Here is a 24,020-nt window from a genome sequence, read left to right on the forward strand (position 1 = left end):
TGTATTAAACTAAAATACATTTAGTCAGACATTATTGTTGCATGAACATCATAACATGTTTTTTTTAGCCTCCAACAGAGCAGTTCCTGTGACGTCCAAATCAAAATATTCAACGTTATTTACATCAAACATGACACAACGATACTTTCAATACCGTCTTGAACATAAATTCAACTTTAAAGGTGCACGATATGAGATTGGGAGCATTTCAATACCTGAGCCGGTGGCTGGTAGCTAACGGTTTCAACAACTCAAACCGGAGGATGGTAGCTAACGGTTTAAACAACGTGGACCGGAGGATGGTATCTAACGGTGTCAACAACGCGGACTGGAGGATGGTAGCTAATGGTTTCAACAACGCGGACCGGAGGATGGTAGCTAACGTTGTCAACAACGCGGACCGGAGGATGGTAGCTAACGGTTTCAACAACGCGGACCGGAGGATGGTAGCTAACGTTGTCAACAACGCGGACCACAGGATGGTAGCTAACGGTGTCAACAACGCGGACCGGAGGATGGTATCTAACGGTGTCAACAACGCGGACCGGAGGATGGTTGCTAACGGTTTTAACAACTCGGACCGGAGGATGGTAGCTAACGGTGTCAACAATGCGGACCGGAGGATGGTTGCTAACGGTTTTAACAACTCGGACCGGAGGATGGTATCTAACGGTGTCAACAACGCGGACCGGAGGATGGTTGCTAACGGTTTTAACAACTCGGACCGGAGGATGGTAAGCTAACGGTTTCAACAACTCAGACCAGAGGATGGTAGCTAACGGTGTCAACAATGCGGACCGGAGGATGGTAGCTAACGGTGTCGACAACGCGGACCAGAGGATGGTTGCTAATGGTGTCAACGTGGACCGGAGGATGGTAGCTAACGGTTTCAACAACTCAGACCAGAGGATGGTAGCTAACGGTGTCAACAGCTCGGACCGGAGGATGGTTGCTAACGGTGTCAACGTGGACCGGTGGCTGGTAGCTAACGGTGTCAACAACTTGGACTGGAGGATGGTTGCTAACAGTGTCAGTAACGCGGACTGGAGGATGGTTGCTAATGGTTTCAACAACGCGGACCGGAGGATGGTAGCTAACGTTGTCAACAACGCGGACCGGAGGATGGTAGCTAACGGTTTCAACAACGCGGACCGGAGGATGGTAGCTAACGTTGTCAACAACGCGGACCACAGGATGGTAGCTAACGGTGTCAACAACGCGGACCGGAGGATGGTATCTAACGGTGTCAACAACGCGGACCGGAGGATGGTTGCTAACGGTTTTAACAACTCGGACCGGAGGATGGTAAGCTAACGGTTTCAACAACTCAGACCAGAGGATGGTAGCTAACGGTGTCAACAATGCGGACCGGAGGATGGTAGCTAACGGTGTCGACAACGCGGACCAGAGGATGGTTGCTAATGGTGTCAACGTGGACCGGAGGATGGTAGCTAACGGTTTCAACAACTCAGACCAGAGGATGGTAGCTAACGGTGTCAACAGCTCGGACCGGAGGATGGTTGCTAACGGTGTCAACGTGGACCGGTGGCTGGTAGCTAACGGTGTCAACAACTTGGACTGGAGGATGGTTGCTAACAGTGTCAGTAACGCGGACTGGAGGATGGTTGCTAACGGTGTCAATAACACGGATTGAAGGATGGTTGCTTAGCTTCCGTGATGATCGGCGTTGGTGGGAAAGGCGTTGTCAGGCTCACTCACGTGCACTAAAAGTGCACGTGAATGAACCAGCGACAACTTAGCAAATAGTTGTCTGCTGATATTTCTGCTCTGAATGTTGTATAACGCTCCTTTAAAAGGCGAAGCACATACTTCTGGCAGCATATTTGTAATGCTGGATGTTTCAGCATTGAACTTCTCAAACAACGTCATGTTTCTTGTCTTGCCGGAGTGTTCACATTTTTCCCCTGAAAACTCTAATATACAGAATACTGCTTGGCAAAAAAGCAAATATTATACCAAAGTCTCTGAAAAGCTTTCAAACGTGGACGCCTCATGCCAGCAACATTTCAAGGTAACTGAACCTTTATTTAATGCTATTTTGATCAGGAACAACTTGCCCATCCTAAAATTGCTCAATGCAAGATAATTATTCATTCAGTGTGCAAAACACATTTGTTATTAGTAACACAGCGGCAATCACCATATTGAGTTGTGTGATGCCATGAACGCTTGCGTCTTGTTGCCATGGGAATCGTTCTCATTGTTACCTTCCATCCCACATGAAGGGAACTCGGCATCAGCCTTTTCACAGCCAGCCCCTTCCACACACACTGAGCAGCAATTTAGTTTCACATCAGAGCCAGCGTTTATAGAAGCCAAGTATGTGGATCAATTGTATTTGCTGTCATTGATCAGGTAGGCATTGACCTCTGCCTTGCAAACAGGTCCGGGGATGAAGAACCAGGAATAACCATCCAATCGATCCAAGGCACTCTCTGATATTATATGTTTCAAATTGAGGCTCGCCCAAACCAGCAGTCGGAGCGCGAGATCAGGGTTTGGCTGCCGTCCCTGAAGGTTAGAAAGAAAGGAAGGAGGGTGAATCCAGCCGGCGCTATTTGGACTGATAAAGAGACGAAATATGCTTATCCATTCAGAAGGAATCGATAGACAGAGGAGGGGAGAGAGGAGGGCGATGTTATAGAGACAGACGTGGAGAGAGATCCTTGTCAAGTCGATGTTGTGTTCGCTCTCTGAGTCTCTGGGGCAATTTGGCGGTTTTGGTGGATTTTGTTTCTGCCGCGTCTCACTGAGAATGACGGTAACAGTGATGCTTTAAAAGTTCCGTCTCGTCTTTATGAGCAGAAGAGTGACTGCAGGGTGCATCCTGTTGATGAGGAGGTCATTTAGAGAACAGACTTTGTGTTCCCACTTTAGCCGAGCAGGAACTGGGGATCATCAGACCATCTGCTGGGGAGCATTCGTTACTCCAACAACTTCATGTTTGCATGTGTTTGCCTGCGGATCACTCGGCTGTCTCTCTGGTGGACAATGTGAGGGCGTGTCTCCAATCTGTCCTGAGTTCACTAGAATGAGTGAATTACAGGGTGAATTGGATTTCAGACCCTAATTAGGTCCCTAATTCAATAAATATGGGGACACTGGTGAGTCACTGCGACACGACTTCAACATAATCACGTTGTCATAACAACAATATACAGTATGTCCCTCAATCCCAGAAGACTGTCGAGAATAAAGTGCACAAAACTGTAGCCTTAACAGTAATTACAGTCAGTCTGCCTTCTTGAAGGACTTCTTTTCAGCATTGCCACTGAAACAATATCACCATTAAGTCACCCCGAGCCCGACTACCTGGACACCTTCTGGACCGCAACGCGTCTGACACAATCTCGTGTCTCCCTCTTTCTCTGCCTCTTCCTTCTTGTTCTGTGCTTACATTTTTGGCAGTCACAGGAGAGTTTTAATTTGCAGCCCATTTCTCTCTTAATGGCAGCGAGTGTGTGGGTGTGTGCATGTGTCTCGTGTGCGTATGTCTGTACAGTAACTGAGAAAAGAAACAGATGAGTCAATGATGTCGGCGTACTACTCTCTGGGCCCTTCTCAAGTCCTCCATGTTTTTAATCACCAGCAACTCTAACATCTAATTGATCATTAACATTTCTTCTGCTGATCCTTAACCCACTGGGGACACCTTGCAGAACATCTCTTATTATTATCCTTGCACGTGTGTGTGTGTGTGTGTGTGTGTGTGTGTGTGTGTGTGTGGGTGTGGGTGCACATGTGTGTGACTTTCGGTTTTAAAGCTTGCATAGTCGGGTGGTAGCGAGGTCAGCAATTAGTTGTAGCAGGCTCACAGTGTTGAAACACCTGCTGCTCTATATACTGTAGGTGTATAGAATGTGATAAAACCACCACCTACATGCTGCAAGAGAAAGACTGTATGTCAGGTAATGGGAGATGTAGTTCAAATTTTCCTTTCTTTTGGAACCTGGTGACGTCACCAATGTTCCTAAACCATGTTGTCAATTTTTGAAGTTGCATCAAACAATAAACATGTCCTGTATCCGAAAAAAAGGATCGGATTTTCCCTGAATCGTTCAAATCAATTCATTATTTTTTTATTTGATTTTGCTGCTGTTGTGAATATCAAAGTTTGAACTATGAATTTGCAGCTTAAGTGTCAGATTTAAGTCACGTTTCCTTGATATGGACGATCACATTATTCCCAACGGTGGAAGTGAACCTCTGCAGCACTTGATCCGGACATGCTCGTGAGAACACTCCACTTTAAACCTGACCTCGTACCAGTACAATGAATTATTCAGTCTCTTGCGAACGCAACCTATAGTGAGTGCATCCAAACCTCGCCTTCCTGTGACCACTACCACCTCTGTTGAAATGTGTTTTATTCATGGCATGTGGCCTGAACACGTATGTTTCCGCTGGCCTCGCTGTGTGTTGCGTGACGATGCTGCATAGCGGTGAGTCTCCCGGGTCTAATAGTCGCATGGTGGCATGACAGGTCTGTTGGTAAAGACAGATCTGCAGCAGATGTGCCCCCTTCATGTGTGTTGATGAGGGTAGAAATAGTCCTCTCCTCTCCCCCGACCTTTCCCTTCCACTTCCCCCCTCCCTAGCTCTCCCTCCGGTTCCTCCCTCATCTCATTTCCTCTCCTGCCCACATCTCTGCTCATCTACACCCTCTTGTTACGTGTCTTTCTTTCTGTTTTCCTTGCCTCCTCCCCCTTTTGCCTCTCTTTTTCCACCTCTCCTTTGTTTTTCTCACCCTCCATCCTCCTCTGCCTCACTGTGTATAGACAGGCGTGCACGACACCGCCAGCAGTGATTTATTCTGCTTAGGCAAATGAGTATGGCTTACAGCATGCTGCTTCCTTTCTGCCTCATCAGTACACATTGCACATAACGCTGGAGCAGGTTGCAGCCTGTAGGCACACACAACCCCTGAAATGGATCTAAGAAACACGCTGGAGGGCTTCTTCCTGCAACACAATGGACTGATGTGATTCATTCCTGTCTTTTGGATGTAGTGGAATGTGTAATTGAGCGTGTACGTTACGCAGCCTCGTGTCTCTCATGTAATCACCGTTTTTACGACGGTGCCCTGAGCTGGGGCTGTGGTCGTAAAAAGCGCTTATTGAGGTCGCTCACTCCGTAGCCAATGTTTGGTGGACAATACAGCTGGGCGTTATGGTTTATTACAATATTAGAATGAATATTTTATCCTATACGGGGACATGTTAATTGTATTTTGGTTGCCTATGGTCTACCATGATCATTTCCCTATCTCCAGATGATGGATATCCTTTGTTCAAGCGCTCCTGCCTTCCTTCACTGTAACACAATGTTTCTGACACTTGCTTTTCATGCTCATTTTGGTCATTTACTTCCACTACTTGCGAAGGTGAAAGAAGATCCAGTACTCTGTAGAATCAACATATTAAGTGTTGATATGAGTCAAACCGTTAGTTGATTTTATATTTTACAGTTTTAGTCACTCACTGCTGCCATCTTTGGTCGGTGAACAAAATGTGTTGCTCCTTGAGCAAAATTCTATGGTGCACTACATGAAAATTGATTTTTAGATGACCGTAAGTGTATTTAAAGATTCTGGAATCGCTTATAAAACTACGCCAAGTGGTTTTATTTATCCTCCTGAAAAGCAGTTCAGAGTGGGCCTCATAAACTAGAAGCATTTATCTGTCACGTGAACACACAACCATTAAAAAGACATACATTTACCAACTATAATTGTTTAGAACATGCGTAAAATGAGTCTAAGTGTGCTTGTGAATGGCTGGCGGACATCGGGGATACCCTATACGTCTACATACAGTCTTGCAGATCACATGACCTGCATTAAAAGTGTTAAGAGAGAGGAGGTGCTGCCCCATGGATACCTGTGACCTGGTCGACGAGGATGCGGGAGGTGATGATGCGTCCGTACTGGGAGAAGAGCTGCTCCAGCTCCTTCTGAGTCATCGTCTTGGGCAGGCCGCTCACATACAGGTTGGCGTCACGGATGGAGGCTGAGCTGGGTCGTGCATATGACACCTGTGGGGGGGGGGAAACAGACGCAGAGTCTTAGGGCTTGTATAAATAAATTAGAGCCGCGGGACTTTATTGCTCATTAACATCCTGGTTTAAATCGAAACAAGATTAAAGCGTGAAAGCTACAAGGATTTTTGGATGTGCGTGTTCTGGATGGGCAGGGGTGCGGGTCATTGGATCCGCAGGGAGGAAGATGTAACTGCGTTTTCTTAGCACACCTTTGCCGTGGGGATTATTGTTGTCAGGAAAAGATTTAGCTGCTTAGAACACTGGAGAGATAACTCTTTAGTCGCTTGCAGGGGGAGGCAGAGGGAAGGAAACTTTGTTCCCTTGAGTAGAAACCACAGGTGTTGTACTTTGAAAGGACAGCTCATGGAGCCTGGGGAACAGGATTAATAGTATTAGGACTCTAACCAAAAAAATCTCTTCATTCACCCTATCGATTCCACGATACTGAGGTAAATGTGAAGGAGGGAGGTTGAGTTAGTGTGCAGATGTCTTTTTTTTTCAGTCATCTATTTGTTTAACGCATTAGCAATGAGTCTAATAGTGAGTAACCAAAAGCCTTTTAGATTTTCACCAAGTGCCATTTAGTCTTGCAAATCCTGCAGAGTGAATTTCACAGTTCAGTTTTATTAAGCAGGTATCGATACGAGTAGAGCATGACACACACTCTCTACTGCAGTGCATCGGCCCGGCATTTTCCAAACTATTTCTGGGAGTAAATCGTTTGCCGCTGGGTCCCTTCTGACTTTTCTTACATGCAGTTTGCTGTAAAAGCACATGCAATCACTCACACACACAAAAAATGACAGTCTTGCAACACTCCTGGACAGCAATCTCACAGAGGGAGTAAAGAGACTTCCTCCTGTTATCACTCACCCACACGATTTCACTCAGTCTCACTCTGCCCCTCCTCTTTTCCACACACGTCATCATTTATCTCCACGCAGATATACATATTCACACTCGTGCATACTGTGGATGAATGTCATCTCTAACGGTGCGACTGGTGAGAACTGGATCACCACTTATATTGTGCAGCAGCAGCAGCAGCTCTCTGCCGAACTTCCACTTGTCAAACGTTGTCCTCCACATCCTCGTGTGCAGACCCGACTTTGCTCAAGCCAAAGTTGGGCAAATCCCATTACTCCAGCTTCCCCTCGCAGTGCTTTCATTACCTCTGACATGTGGAGACATAAGCCATCAAATAAGGTTAAAGTCAGGCAAATATAGACGATATCCTTGAGCAACGGCGTTGGGAATCCTGCTGCACTCGTAACGGTGGGAGACTGGGATTGGGAGCAGCTGGTTTTCCCCACGTCTCCCTTTCCTTTCACACAACTCCTCTCTTTGGCCTCAGCTCCTCTGTTTTCCTCTTCCTCTCTCTCCTTCGCTGCCTGCATATTTCCCTTCTGCTTCCTTCCTGCTTGCCGCCTCGCTAAACCGTTCTCTCTCTTCATCTCCTGCCGCTTCTTTGCTCCTCTTTTCTTCTCTGTGCAGCTCTCCCTCATTTTCTCTCCTTGTCAGCCAACTCCAACTCCATCAACACCTCCTCAAGCTGTGAGTGGTATTGTGTGTGTGTGTGTGTGTGTGTGTGTGGAAAAGTTTGAAAAAGTGTGTGAGATTATGTGCATGCATGTCACCGTGAGCTCCTCTCACCTTTTGGCATGCTGCTTCCCCTCACACCTCGGTAAAAGCAGCATCGCAGCCAACGCTGACAAAATCTGAGGTGTCATGGCGGAGGAAACCGCAGCAGCGAAAAAAACCCGACTCAAAGACACGAAGAGAGACGCACATCGCCCGAGAGCATGTGAATCTCTGGGCCAAGCGTTTCCTCACAAGTGTCGTGGCAGCAGCGAGTGGGAAGAACGTGACATGAAAGAGTGCCAAGTTTAATTTTAGAATCACCGTGCTGCCTTTTAATTTACCTGGTACCTTTAGGGTGTTCCAGTCCGTTGTGGAGAAGGAGAGAACGCAAGGAAAGAGGGTGGTGAGGGAGGAAATGAAGCGTGGAAGAGAGAGAGCGCCAGACAGAGATGCAGAGATGTCATTATGAAGACCGCCTTTATCTCAGGGACAACTTGAGGCAACCTCTTGTGTCGTAAGACTCTGATCTCAGCCTGCTACACTCACTAAAGACCTCATGAATACCATGCTACGTCAAAGATCATCAATGGTGGCTGACTTGCTTGTATTGTGCTGCTCATACTATAAAAAGCAGCTCCTGTAATGATGATGTGTGTACTCTTACATGTGCATGCTCCTCCTTTTGGGTCATGCAGGCACGTGTAATGGTTGCTCAGTGACTGTGGGACACACACACTGATCCACCCATAGTAGAGACGCATCAGATCACCACACATCCCACCTCAAACAACACACAATGTACACATTTGCATTCACTCACGCAACACACACAGAGAACAAACATTGCACACAAATCACGTCTCTCTCTCTTTTTTTCTTTTTTTTCTGTTGCATAAATTAGGAAGCGAGTCAGGATGCCAGGCGGCCTACATTGTCTGGGGAATAGAGGGATTCTCACAGGGATTCCCTATTCACAACTAATCCCATCCTATTAGATTAGATTAGATTAGATCAGATGACAGAAAGCGAGAATCCAGGGATTACCACAGAGCAACAGATTACGGCCCAGTTTAAAAGCAACAACATATCAGGGGAGGATAGCAGAGGAGCAAACGAGACCGATACGTGTTGATGTTAAAGGAAAAACAACTGCGTGTAACTAGGTTTAATTTTGAGCCTTCAAAACATGTTTGCAGGAGGGATTTATCTGTTTTACCTGACAGCTAACAGCAAGCCTGCACATTAGTCATGCCGTTAAAATTCAATAACAGAGCCCTCAATTATTTTGGAAAATATGCAGCGATTGACACACATGTCTTGCCTTTCACTCGGAGAGATGTGTGCATATAATTTCACCTTTACATTTTGACATTTGGAGTAAGTAATTAGCATATCAACCATAGTTCCAAGCTTTTTAAAATGTCTCTTTGATTTAGATGGTCTTTTTTAATTTCTGAGGCATGTTAATCCCATCCCTCCCTCCAGCTCATTTACTAACACAACCTCTATCTGAAAGGGCTTTGAAAAAGAAAAAAACAGCCGTATAAAGTTTAACACGACCTCCACAACTTAATACATTATTCATTATTTACATTTTCTTCATCAATTATTACCCATTTTTACATTTTGCAATGCAATTATCTTGTTTAGCAGTTGTACACGGTGTCGGTTACCTTAATCGTTTTGGTCTGAAGTCTGAGTCCGTTTAACGTGTTGATGGCTTTTTCTGCGTCCTTTGGATCGATGTAGTTGACAAAGCCGTAGCCCAGACTCTGTCCTGAAATGTCAGAGGGAAAGAAAAGCTTTTAGAATGTTTGCTCCATTCAGTTGTTTCTTCAATTTGCTCACTGACAGCGAGGCAGCATCTTCGATGATATTCATCATCCATACAGAAGGGAAACGGAGAGACAGCCGTCATTATTAGACGAGAGGGATAAACACTGGTGGGAACATATTTCATACTGATTAATATATCTCACTATTCAATACTTGGGATCCTGCATTATGTTTTTGCAATTGTTGGTAATCCTAGACTGTATATAAGAAGTGGACTCGGTCATGATTTGTGGCGTTTTGAAGACATGGATTTGGCATTTTGGCTCTTGCCATCTTGGTTTATGGCTGTTTCCATCTTGTTTTTTGCCAACAGAAGTGACAACAGAGGGTGAACTTTGGTGGAGTTTAACACTGAATAAGACATTTTTAGGTTACCAAGAATACATACCAAAAATACTGTTAAAGGATCCAAGTTCTAAGACCAAAACACAACTGAACATCGACGTCGATCACAAGGTATCATAAAATAAAAATCTATCCAGTGAGAAGTAGGGTCATTTCTCTACAATCCCACTTCTTTTTGCCACAAGAGTCGCCTCCTGCTGGCCATTAGAAAGAATGCAATTTGAAGGAGCTGGCATCAGCTTCACTTTTCAGAAGTTACATTAAGACGAGTAGCATTTGTTGACCAGCGTTTCATGCCTTTGTTCCTCCTAAAAATGGAAATGCCACCCAGCTGTCGCTCCTACCCGGTCACCCTATTGGATATCAGACATCTTCCCCTTGAATAAACTTCTTTGCAACGTCTCTTCATCGCTACTGACAAGATCACAGTGACTCCTGCCCGGAGCGCCGAGAGTCTTGGTGTGACTTTGGTCAACCATGTGAAGCCTGATCAGTTGCCACAGCCTTACAGATTCAGACTCTAGAACATGTCACGTCTCTCTCCAGCTGTGTGTATTGTACCGTTTCACTACGCCAGTTAATGAGTTAAAAAGATCAGAAAATGATCATTCAAGAACAAAATCAGGGCAGATAAAAAAACTGATATTTCATGTCGTAATAATAACCGTCTTGAATGGGGAATGTGTCTCGACTCTGATCCTTGAACAACCTCATTATCGGTTGCTTGTTTGTTGGTGATCTCAGTTTGAGGGAATTTATTTTAAGTTACTCGTACAGAAGTGTGTCGAGGACTGAATGCCTAGAATCTGACATATTTTAGACTCAGATTCTCCCTGAATTAGAGGAGAGAAACTCACCCCGGCTCCGGCAAATAAGTCTCACAGTGCGTACAAACACCAAATTTGTTACTGTCTCTCCAGCTGTACAAAAAGAGAGCGAGGAAAAAAAAAAAAACCCCACCCCCGTTTCCCTCTAAGCTTAACGTGTCTTAGATAGCAGACTCTCTTTGAGTGTGAAGCAGGCCTGACATTTCCCAGTGTTTCCCCGACAGATCAAGCCTTTCAACAAGCGTAGGACTTTAAGCAGACGCCTCCAGCCAACGGGGCCTTCATTCGGCTACTTCTCAACAAACAGCCCAACGCCACACACACACACACACACACACACACACGGAGGATCCCAGTCAGTTTAAGAGGAGCGGCATGCACATATTCACACTAATGGGAACAGACAGCGGTTAGTCAGAGACAAAGTGAATCACAAAGTATGGAGCATGGCTGTTTCACAAAATAAATACATTTGGGCTACGGATATCACAGCGCACAACGGCTCAGCAGCGAGCGGTGGAAGGGCCAGGAGGGACTTGTAGTCCTCACATCAAACAGCTGATGATTTTTCTCTTCTTCTCCCCTCTCCTCCCTCTTCTCCTCTGGATTAACTGTGGATTATCAGACGCTCTCTATTGTTAATTAAAAACCTGCCATCCTGGAGAGACTACTGCTATTTTTAACTAACCCTCCTCTCCTCCCTCTCCTCCTCCTCCTCTCTGACTCTCAGCTGACATCATGTGTTAAGTTTGGCGGTTTTAAATATGCCTCACTAAATCACCCTTTGTGGCCTCTCTTCTTCATTAAACGTCGTCCACACAAAAGGGACCGCGAGTCGCGTGGCACGTGGCTCATCGTTAATTGAATCGGGACCAAAAACGTTCTAAAATACCAAGTAATGTACAGTATGCAGTTAATTCAGTATTTTAGCATTTCCGTAACACTTTCTGTTACATTTCTGTAACTCTTCGTCGATGCAAGGTTTGAATTTCCACCGAAATGAAACTTCGCATGGGTGCAACAGCTGAGAGCGCTGCTGCTTCGAACGCTCCTCTTCCACCCTCGCCTCCCACTTTCCCGTCACCTTCCTCACCCCTCTCCCTCATCTTCAACAAGAAATGTGAGGTTCGACAAGCGCAGCTACCAGAGGGTTAGCTGACAATGAAGTGTGCGGGCGAAGAGCACTCGTGCGGGGCAATCGAGATGGGCTGGCTGGTGCTTAATGGTACCGAGACACTTAGAACGCATGGAGTAGTCCAGGCAGCCAAATGGGGCCAAACTGGCAGGCATGGACGCTGCCACTGTGTGTGTGTGTGTGTGTGTGTGTGTGTGTGTGTCTGTGTGTGTGTCTGTGTGTGTGTGTGTGTGGGCATGTGGGCATATGTACAGGTTGGTATGCATGTGTGGGCATGCACACATGTGAGTCAGCAACGGATTAACAGTCTTACAACAACCGTTATGATGCATGTAGTATTCAGCCGCTGCAGTATGTAAATGATGTCTAAGTGTGCATGTTGAGTGAGCGTGTATGTTGTATGCATGTGGGGCTGGTATTGGCGTAACTGCCCACCCCCCACTCTCTTCTCCACTCCCTCTTTGGCGAGGCTGAGGGGCCTCCAGGCTGGAGGAAAAGATGGGTGGCTGGCTGGCAACGGTCCCCAGGTGAGCGATGAGATGAGGGGGAGACTGAAGGAGACATCTGCCTGCAGCATCAGGCGAGCTCCAGGAGGGGATTCCTTCAACCATTTCCAGGCTTATACAGAGCAGCCAACAGCAGGGAGCCGCCGGCAGACTTCCTGGAACCTGCCGGACAGGTGGTGGTGGTGGGGGGGCTTCAACATGTTATGTACACACATGTGCACACACACACAAGTAAACATGTAATCACACACAAACAAACAAGCAGGAAAGTGGATGGCAGCTAACCAGCGAATGCATCATCGTTTGTGTATTGTAGTTTTCTAAAAATAAGTATTTCCATCCTTGGTTTGTATGCACGAGCAATGTAATGCCGTTCTCAGGCTGTGACCTACACTATGCATGCAAAGACAGCAGGCGGTGTGGTTGGCTTCAGCCTGTCACAACACCTGCCCGGTCCACCTCGATACTCCCCAGCAGGATCAGCGTTGGGATCGCACCATCACAGCGCCCCGCTCTGTTCCGGCTCAACGCAGCCCGGTTAAGCACAGTTTAGATGCAGTTTAAAATGGCTCGGCATCATTTAACCTAGCATGGTGTCTTACTGGAACGCAGGGGTAAGGCCAGCTCGGGCTGCATGTCCACACAGCACAGGACAAAATGTATTAGCATAAAGTAAAGGAAGTATCGGCACTGCTGCTAGACAACAATACAGTCATATTTGACTTGGCTTTAGAATAGCTGAACAGAATAATGTCTTTGGGTGCTCATAAATGTATGTCACATTCTCAGATATTTCTACTGCTATTTTATAATAACAGAAAAAAATAACTTGAGAAAGTGCTGCATTTGAGGCAATATAGAAGCTATTAAAAATGCATGATGAATCGCCTCTAATGGGGTTGTAGCTAACAGAAAAATCAGCCTTGTGCTGATCAATTAGCTTAATGGATACATTGACTTATATATTTTAATTGTCAATTAAAACCCAAGAACCCAAATGATGCATTGCTCTTCATAATGGTCTTTTAATGATGTTAGATATTAATTTGCCTTTGATTCGTCAACTGCTTACAGTGCCAGTTGTGCAAACAGTTCTAACGACTTAAGAAAACGATCGCGTGGCTATGAAAGGGGGCTTCTTAGTAAAGCCGATGTCTTTTAATGAAGACCCCAAATTGGTTTATGTGAAGTAGATGAATATAACAATCCAGGCTTTGCATCTGAATATGTTGTTGTATATCAAAGAGGGTTAGGAACGGATATACTGTAGCACCGCAGTGCTTTAACAAGTGTCATGTCCGGTCTCGCTAACACACGCACCACATTCTAGGGTGGTGAGGGCTAATTTGGAGCCACCTCCACTCTTTTGGCAGTGCTTTTGTACAATCTGACATAAATTGTATAGGCAGGTGGGCATGTTTTTCAGCGGTAAAAATCACTGCTATTTCTAGTGAGGAGCTCTTTGGTGAGTTGGCGAGGTGTTATGACTAAGCCATTATTTGTTTCCTGAGCAGCAGGTTGCTCAATGTGTGAGATGAGAAAATGAGCGTGCTTCAAGCGGGTGTCCTGCCTGATGGCCCCACTATGTCATTTCACCTATTCTTTCCCCCTCCTGTGCACACACACACACACACACACACACACACACACACACACACCAAGTTAAACATTCATGTACCACACTATGAGAGGCAGAGTGTGGTACACGATGATTTGCCGTAAGGTGCACATACTAAGGGACTGCCGTTGCATATTGCCTGTCATTATTTTGTGCCTTTTTGTTGTATTATGTGTCTAAGAGCCCCATACTAGACATGAAAGCATTTTCATCTCCTGCTATCATCAGGCGAGGCTCACACAACGCTTTATAGACTCTTTGATCTGGAGTGGTAGCTACCAAATGAAACGCATAGCTGCAACAACCTTCTTTTTCCCCACTATGTGCCTCCCTGCAATCCATTGTTCACTCCAAACTTTTCTCTCAAAGAGTGTAGCCGCTAATCAAAAAGTTAATTTGAAAGGCTGACACCATGTTGTCAAAACAGAAATGTTTACTTCTGTCGTGGCGGTACAACTGGCAGCTTGTTCAGATGTCACATTATTCACTTCCTTGTCTTGTGTTCCTTTATGTATTTCCATAAAAATACGCTTGTGGTAGTACACGCTGTTTTGACAAACGGAAAAGAGTATTCTGCATTCATTTGTTGTAATCTAACAAAATGGAAAAAAACATGTGATTTGAAAATATTATCTGTGTAACTGCAAAGAAATGAAACAAATTCAATGCAAAGATGCGATATTTGCGCCAAGAGATGCAAATCACATATTTGGGTTTGTGTCGCAAAAGCCAATCAGCATTGAGATTCTTGGAAGGAATCATTATTGTAGAGATCTCTACAATAGAACCTCATATTTGAAAATCTATGTGTATACACTAGAATAAACGGAGCATAGCCTTGTTCTGATCTATCTGAATATTTTTGGAGTTGTTTGCTTATTGTGTTTGGCTTCATATTGCTGCAGTAAACCAGATTAATTTACCCGATGTGTGACTTATTAGAAACAGTGGTGATGTTATGAACATGTGTTTGGTTTTCCAATGCATCTTAGAGCTCTAAAACATGTACAAAGCATCACTAGTGTTTTTTCTGACATCCCTCTCACACAAGTGACCCAAATAAACACAAATAAGGCGAAAAGTCACTTCAGATTTGTTGTGAACACGACATAAAGGAACAGATGACGGGAGCCTGTCTGTCATTCAGAAGTCATGGGAAAACAAGGGGTGAAGGGGAATTGCAGCTTTCAGCGAGCCGGGGACACTAACAAACCTTGAGAGGACCAGTCCCGTCTCCCCACAAAGAGGCAAATCCGTTCAGTCAGTCTTGAATTTAGCGACATTTTAAGATGAGGTATATTTGTCAAAATAAATGTGTCACACTCGCTGCTCCCATCCTCTCCCATCCGCTGACGTTTTGCCCCCTTTTGCTGCTGCAGCAACTTGAAGGAGTGCTATTTCTGATGGGCCAGCGCTCCACCAATTGAAAAGGTGCCCTGTCACCAGCTTCATGTCAAAATTGACTTCACTTACCTTAAAGAGGGTCAACTCCGTAGCGAATAGGGAGAGGGCGTTGAGTGAGTTTGCAAAAAAAAAAAAAAAGACGAGCACAAAGAGAACAAAAGACTAACAGCACATCAAATACTAGCAAGTATAGTCAAAGCATATCATGTGGCCTGTATTAAGCCCGTTTTCAATAACTAAATTCATAAACGGAGCCACGTCCCCCGCACGCATGCATCTACTGTAGATCCCTCTCCCACTCACTCATTCAACACATCTTTCCCTCCTGGGTTGCCAAGGTAGCAGCCACTGTTGCAGTCAGGAGGCTCCCACTCTCAGCTCCCAAGGCCCTGCTTCCACCAACACACACACACAGACACACTTGCCCACGTAGAAAAAAAGCTCAGGGACAAACACACACACGTAAACCGCCCCCTCACGGTGGCTCCCGGAGCCTTAGGGCCCACGGACTGCAGTCTGCAGTGAGTGGGCCGGGTGGCTGACTGTGCGGCTGAGAAATCGAAGGCAAGCTGACAGACGGAGGAGCCCCGTTAAGTCTTGGATAACGCTGTTACGTCAGGATGTACAGAGCGAGGGGACCGGTGAGATCTCAGCCCCGCAGCATGATGCTGGGGGACATCAGGGCTTGTCTCCGAACCGGTTCTCTTGCTGCCCAGGTGCACTCTGAGCGGAGGGGGTCGCGGGGGTCAGGAACCGGCCTTGAGGCACATTCGGCCTCGGGATGCCGAGGCTGACACGGGGGACCAGTGGCAACCTCTGTGATCCACGTAAAGGGCACTCGGAGTTGAATGAGATGGGACAGAGGCTGTCTGGAGTGAGGGTCAGTGGAGGAGCAGTGCAGCCAAGCAAGCTCTCAGGGCGTCCGACTCTGGGTCCCGAGCAGGGGGGGAGGGGTGAGATTGAGGGGAGTGCCAAGAAGGGGAGAGACGGCACATTCTGGAGGCTTGGGACTCTGAAACTTTAATGTGTGCCTGCCTGCTTGTGTATGCACTTCTGAGCCTGGCAGCTCTCTTAATACCTGGCTTTGGAGATGTCAAATCCTTTTTTCATCTCTTTCCCTGTCAGCTTTGTTCACGCTATCTCCAGCCTTCAGCCCATTTCAGGTTCAGATAAATGCAGCCTGTATGCGAGATATAAACACCGCACCAGATCTGGCTCCGGCATTATTTCAGCAAGGATGTAGAGCCGTACATAATGGTTTGTCACCACACAGAACAACATTGCATTTGTGTTGTTTTGGAAAGGTGTAAAATTGGCCTCATCATAAGACAAACGGGGGAATAATGGCAAGTTTTTGTTCCCATCACTCAGTAATGATGTGAAAACAGCACGGCTTGCAAATCTGAAGTACAAAGGAAATACTGCTTTGCTCCTGAGCGTGTTGTCAATGTATATTTCAGTAGCAACAAAGAGATGTGGGTAAACCGAGGTTTATATGGTGAATATTTGATCCGCTCCCCTTTAGACTGACAGACTTTGTGCAGGAGCTAAGCCCATCTGTCCTCGCAGATCAGGGTTAGATGCATATTTTATGTTCGCAATACTTGTGGGTGCACTTGATGTTCCATAACAGAAATAGAACGACATTGAAACTAATGGAAGAGCGCTGCCTGAGCTACAGGCTTGTGCGCAAGCAGAGCGAGCCGGATCCGCCAAACCTGAGATGTGTGTTTTTTTTTTTTTTTTTTCACCTCAAGTATACGAATAAGGTGTACCTGTCCTTATGTAAGAGTTTGGTTCGCAGGCAGGCGTTGGCATGGCACTGAAGCTGCTGTCTGTCAGGGGTGCTCCGGATTGAACTACTCCACAGCTGACATCACAGTCCATCTATTTTTCATAGCTAACATCTGCTTGGCTTGCTACATTGTCACTATGATTTGCATCAGCTCCCCAGATTCCATGTATAAAACCAACACATGGTAGGTGACTAGAGGAGCGTGCACTGAAGCCTTCAGTCGGCGTTGGGGCGATGTCTTTACAGGGTTTGATGTAGAGATGAGAATTATTTCGTCTTCACAAATACACAAAAAAAATTCCATTATGGAAAGGTTAGTAGAGTTTTGCTGCTGAAAGCTGGCAATAAGCAAATTCTGTGACTTCCTGAAGGGAAGCCAGAAAGCGGCAGACACACAGCAGCGGCGAAACATGCTGGACTGTTTAATCAACAAGCAAATATCCTATCTATCTCTACAGAGTAAAGGCTACTGAGCTCATTGGCACCACGCAAGAATACCAAAAAATGGTTTTCCATGAAAACAAACCCCCTCCCCATAAACATATCCCCCCGTTCTGAATGCAATCAAGCCTTGTTCCAGCATGAAAAGCCATTTCCGTCTCCTTAATGTCATTATGAAAACAAATTCATGTATTTCTTCATTAGAAATGCAGCTGATGCAGAAAAATGATCCCAAAAAACATCAATTCCACTTGTATTTTTGTGCATGGGCTTGTCTAGATGTTGTAAAGTCTACATTGATTTGTCCTAGCTTACATTTTTTTTCTTTTACTAATGTCTCAGTAGGGAGTGGTTGCTTCCATTGTTGCCCAAGATGAGCTTTCAGTCTGGCAATTTGCAGCTTAAATAGACATTTTGCATCCTTCTAAAGAAAGAGTGCTATAAATGGAAGCATCTATAGTGCACAGTGTGTCAGAGCCATGGGCTAACAGCATTTATACACATTGTATTCTCCACGCCTGGAATGCTATAAAAGCTACTACGGTATACACACTTAATTCTTTTAAGATATATTCTCCTTTTAGAGTACACAGACGAGACAGGAAATTCACAGGTGATGCCTGGGGGCTTATGTGCAAGTGTGTGTGGGCTGCCGCTACGTGCGTGGAAGTTAGCCTTAAATAAAAGATTAACCTGCATGTCCTTGCCGTGTTGAGCGCACCAGGCAGGAGTAGTTGTGTGCGAGCAGGCGGGGAGGTAGGCAAGCAGGCAAACGGACACCCAGAGGTGCCTGTTATACCGGCTGAAGTCAGTCAGTGTGACAGACGGAGCTGGAGTGTCTACGCCCGCCCGAGCCTCACGCCACGCCGGCGTCGCCGGAGCTGACAGGAGCGAGTCCACGGGAAGTTGAGGACCCGTCTCTCGCTCCGGCTGAACCTCTGAGAGGCTCACACCTGATCAGCAAACACTCACAGGTCAGCGAAGTCGCCAACACTGATCTCACGAGACCGCAAGCAAGTAAATACCCACGATTGAGCCTTTTTTGAAACGGTTAAGTAAAGCAAAATGTTGTTTTAGATCTAAAGATTGCTTGAATAAGTGTATTTGCTGGTGGAATACTCCAAACTTGTAATGATGAAATATTGAAAGTAGTATCCAAGAAAATTCTTCTTCTGAAGTCACTTAGTGAACTTATTTAAATTCTTAAACTTTGTTCTACACTCCTCATACTCTTCACACTGCATAATAGAATAGGAAGGCCTTAATATGCCCATCAATATGAATAATGTGTAGCTACAGAACACTCTATCCTCCAGACATTCTGAGGTTTCCTGTTGAAACTCCAACGGGGTAAAAATATCCTTTCCTTCCTCAATCTCGACTCGCTCGAGATAAAAATGATCAAATTATTAAAGCCAGGAGTTGATCTTTCTAACATTAGGTTAGATATGAATTCTAAGACGGGATACAGGTGTATACATCTCTTCACCCATCATCCTTCTCTTTACCCCTCCCGCTCACAAACCTGGCTTAGTCTGTTTATGATTTGGATGACTGTTAAAGAGTATAAATCCTCTTGGCAGTCCCTGCTACAAGAGGGGATCTGTGCTTTGTTAGCCTAAAAGTTTGCGCAAGGAAATTGCACCCATGGGAGAGCAAAACCGGCATACACCAGAGGGGGGGCAGGATTTATTTATAACTTTTTTTTTTTTTTTGCATTGATGCTAAGTCATCAGAGAGACCTTGTAGTGCAGAGCGGAGAAGTACCCTAAATGGTTTAGAAGTGAGCGAACAAACATTTTTACCTCTCTCTCACATTCCCCCATTTAGGGCCCGAGCAGGTTTTACAGCAATTCTGTTCGCTTTTTTAAACTCCCTCCAAATATCGGCTTGGTTCCTCTCTGCTGCTTGGCAAATCACACTTAAGGGGAAAACCGAGAGGGAACGCGGCGATGGTGATGATGATGATAGCATGTGGTATCCCAGTGTTATTTCTGTACACACCGTCCTCCATTATCCCCGTGTGTCTGACTCTCAGGCTCCATTTTGTGGCCCATTACGGAGAAAGAGGAAGATGGTCCTGGAGAGGAATTTTAGTGCTGCGGAAATATGCTTGAAAGTACGAGAGAGAGCAGAAGAAGGCTTTCTGGTTTACAAGCAAGTGTTGTTGGCCTTTTGGTTGTGCTTAATCTATTACAGGGAATCTTATTCATCAATTACGTTGACGTGTGTCTATAAATGTGTGTGCAAACTCTTCGCCTTGCCTTCTATACGAGAGCGGCTTGGTGATCTACACCGCCTGCCAGCCTGGTGCTCTTTAATGAGATTATCAGGAGAAGAGTGTCAGTAAGTAGGATCTAAAATGAAAGCCATTATGGAGCATTATCACAGAGCTGCACCCCCCCACCCCCACCCCCACCGATCCATCTGCTGTATGGCCACCCACACAGCCACTACGCCCAGATTACAGCCATGATTAGCACGGCGAAGTGCTGCTTAATTTAAACACCTCTGGAGAACATGTGGCACTTTGCTGCATTGCTGACTCACAGCGCTTGAACACACGCAGAGGGCAGGGATGGATTTCTCCCGGTAGAAGACAACACGGGTATGGTGTTGGACTGTGTGTCTAAATTCAACACACGTCGACCTTTGACCTCTTTGTAGTATGTGAACAATCGTGTGAACTTTCTGCTCAACAGCTGTCTCCAAACAACCGTTGTATTATTACTGCCAATCTACCGTTAATCAATTATAAAGTATGACAATAAAAAGATTGTGATAGACAAACATTCAAAATAAATGATTAATAATTAAATATGTGGTTTTATACTTTAAAAGTAGGATGCTGTAGTGAATAGGAACCCCAGTCCTAAAGTGCCAGGATCAGGCCACTTTTTAAGTTTCCAGAATAAAGCCAGGCTCTAAATCCCTTCCAGCTCTGGGGGAGCTCAGTATAGTAGCTCACCTTGTGTTTATCCCTTTCCTCTTTGGAGGAATTTTCTTTGGGGGACTACCAAATCATCAGAGTATTCAACATTTTATCCTAATACTTCGACTTGTGAGTGCTTCATCTTGTCATTGACAGCCGTTTACTTTGGTGTGATTTCAGTGAAATGCATGCTCCTGTAAACGTAGTCTTTGCAACATATTGGAGATCCATTCTGTACCTGTTATCTTGTCGCGAACCAGCTTGCAGGACTCGATCTCGCCAATGCTACCAAACAGGCTGCGAAACTCCTCCTGGGTCATGTTCTGGGGCAGGTAGTTGACAATGAGGTTGGTCTTGCTGTCGTCATTTGATTGGCCGGTCTGCATGGGCGAGGGGCAGCCGCGGCTGTTGGTGGTCGGCCCGTTGGCTGTGGTGCCTCCTCCGCTGGGACCGTTTGTCACCGGAGCCTCCATGTTACTGATGATCTGGAGCGAGGCAGAGAGGAGGCGGAGGGAGGGAGGCGAGGAGTCCCGTAGAGCAGAAGGAGAGAGATAGCATTCATTAGCAACAGCTTCTATGCTTTGGAACATGAATATGTAGCAAGACTCTGACAAAGTGGTTATTTTCAAAGTTAATTTCCTAAAAAGCATGACTTTTGTTGCATCAAGTCAAATCAATGAAAATGGCTTTTATAGGCCTACTTCTCAACATTGGAAAGATTTTAAACACATCACTGTTTTGGGTCGCCATACAATTGATTCTTGGCATTCTACCTGACAGGGATTCAAATGTTATAGTCGTTCAGTAGAACAATGACATTTAACACATTGTTTTTAAATAGTTACCGGATGCCTTCTTAAATTGTTGGGGTAATATGACAACATAGTGTCAGATGCTTACAACTACATTATCTTTGGTCATGTACAGAAGGTCAAGTTTTGAGTTTACTGCGTTTTAAAATGGGCGGCACAAACCAGTAGTTGACATCTGTAATAGCTTGCAGCTGTAGATGCTGCTGTTTCCATTTGACCATTAAGTGACCATATTAACCAAAAGCGCCGTGGTTGCACGTTGTGACAGCGGCTGTGGACAAAACGTGGACTTCAATTTATAAATGCATATTTGAATCTCCAGGCCAACCATTTACATAAGTTACAAACAACCACGGACACAACCACCAATTATCATGGTCACTCTTTAAACCGAAACACCTGTCGCTGTGAAATCATTGTGATCCTGTCAGGAATCTACAGAACTTGAGTCCGCTGTTGGAATATTACTCGTCTTTATTCAATATTTAAAGCTTTCTAACTCATCTGGACGGCAGAGGCAAATGCCCCTTCTGTTGCCAACATGCACATTTTTATTGACGTAGGCTGCAAAATGGTCTATACAACAAATACTAGACACAAAGAGAGATTCATGAAGAAGGTAAGCTGCTCCTCTAAATGGTTCTCTGATAGCTGCTGAGGTTTTGTGGGATGGAACAACAGGGTCAGCCCTTCAGCTAGCTGTTTGACTGCTGCTGTGACGGAGCGAAGTTTGCAGAGCGTCTCAGGATAAAAGAGTTCAAAAAGGAACTGTGAGCTTGTGTGTGCTGGTGTGAGTATGAAAGAGCGGGGAGGTAGGTCGCACTTTGCTTTTCCACCGGAGCACTCTCGATACATATTTAATAGAAATCCTTATTCTGAGCCAACATTGTTCTCCGACAAAAGTCAAATTATTCATACATTTGCATAAAAAAACATTTGTTTGATCAAATTAATGGCTTTTTTTCATTTGTGTGTGTGAGTGTGTGTATGAGGGGAGTGTCTGTTTAAACAAATGGAAAGGGTGAAGTCGACTACATGTGGGAAGATAAAAGAGAAAAAAGACGATGGATGTGCTGTTAAATGTAGCTCATTCTGTCTTGACTCATGCTGAACCGGACCAGGAGACTCTGTTTGCTCACCTCTTGGACTGATAATAGATCTCCTGGTCTCCATATGTATGCACATTCTTAGAAAAAGGCCTGTCTATTGGAGCACAACCATTGACCAAACATGCTGAACCCCAAAATTACGATTCAAATATTCTTCAATCTGATTCAGTCCAAAACATTCTAAAGTCATCACTTAGATCTCTCCCTTTCCCCTGTTCAACTATTCAGCTCTGGGTCTATTTTTAACCATTCTTAAGTACACGCAGACAGGCTGCACTTGGAAGCACGGCTGGTTTTAGAAAAGGAGAAACGGCACACAAGTCGTATCTGGCTCTATTTCGGGATCATCAAAAAGACCGGAGCGGCGTTCTAAAAATATATCTCAAAGCGGAATTAAAAAAATTCCCAGTTTGGCCAGAAATAGTTTTTTTCAAAACCATTTTAGACATTTACAACGCACCTCCTTCTTCTTCTTTAATCAATTTACTTTTATCCATCTACCCGCATGTAGTTGTAATCAGGGATGGTATGCAAATAAATCTCACAATATAACAACACAATGATGTCACCACCATCCCAGTTCATTGTGAAAAGAAAAATCTTCATACCAATACTTAAAATTGGGAATATCTTCCATCTAAATACCTGAAAGTGTCATCTTTTCTCTGGCTTCAGAAACACCTTCAAAAAGGCTGTATTCCTTATTATTATTATTATTCTTTCCCTCCATCTAAGTGTTTAAGAGCAGCAGCAACAAAATGTCAGTCTTGAATCTGTTTCCATTCTCTTATTTTACACACACACACTCTCTATGTGGCATAGGCAGTGCGTTGAAATCCCATAGTCAAACACACACACATACACTTACATACACAGGAACAGAACAATGGCCCATAGCAGGAAAACAAACAGACAGGGAGATGTCTAAAAGCTCTCATGATGAGAGCTGCATGCAAATTGTTCTTTTGACAGTATCCTTTTCTACTCACTCACCATCCCACCACAACAGAGCCACGGAGACGGGCTGAAGACGGAGGGGGAGAGGAAGGAGTAGTATCCAGCCATAACAGAGCTGATTGGAGAGGGCCTTATTAAATCTGTTTACATTTCCTGCTGGGTTCCATTCTGTCAGCGAGACTTTCAACTCCATGGGACGTTTTCTGAGGAGTTTTTCTACCAAAATGGCTGCCTCTAATTAACAGGGACCTGCCGAGTCCCCGTGGCCAATTATATTCCTCTCCTTGTCCCTGCCCACCAGCATTTGCGCTGCTCAGCAGTCCACTTCATGTTGGTGGCGAACACTCGGGCTGGCCCCTGCTCTCCCACCGAGGAAGCCTCGTACTGCGGACAGAGCCAGGATGTCCTGCTGACTCGGTATAACACACAGCCCTCTCATGATCTCAGCCTGGAGATACGGCTTCTCCTTCTCACAACTTGTGATTCTCCTCGTGTAGAAAGCAGAGCCTACACTGGGCTGACAGCCTGCCGTTGTTGGAAACAGAAATGTGCGAGATGGTGTTCAAAGATACCTGATGGTGGTTCTTAAAACTGGCATCTTAAAGGGCCCATGCTTAGCATTTCTGGGGACCTATTGGCAGAAATGAAATGTTATACCTACT

General features: G+C 45.2%; 1 protein-coding gene across 3 annotated transcripts in view; it reads right to left on the reverse strand.

Moving 5' to 3' along the window:
• The window catches only part of elavl4 (ELAV like neuron-specific RNA binding protein 4), a 72,568-nt gene that overhangs the window by 18,928 nt on the left and 29,620 nt on the right, over positions 1-24,020 (reverse strand). For all 3 annotated transcript variants that reach the window (XM_084011996.1, XM_084011995.1, XM_084011994.1), the window contains 3 exons: positions 20,719-20,965; positions 9,315-9,418; positions 5,901-6,054 (listed from right to left, as the gene is read on the reverse strand). In XM_084011996.1, coding sequence (XP_083868122.1) covers positions 5,901-6,054; positions 9,315-9,418; positions 20,719-20,965 — 505 coding nt within the window. The remainder of the gene's footprint in view (positions 1-5,900; positions 6,055-9,314; positions 9,419-20,718; positions 20,966-24,020) is intronic.

Source organism: Eutrigla gurnardus, assembly GCF_963514095.1.
Source record: "Eutrigla gurnardus genome assembly, chromosome: 6".
In the NCBI taxonomy this organism is placed as follows: Eukaryota; Metazoa; Chordata; class Actinopteri; order Perciformes; family Triglidae; genus Eutrigla; species Eutrigla gurnardus.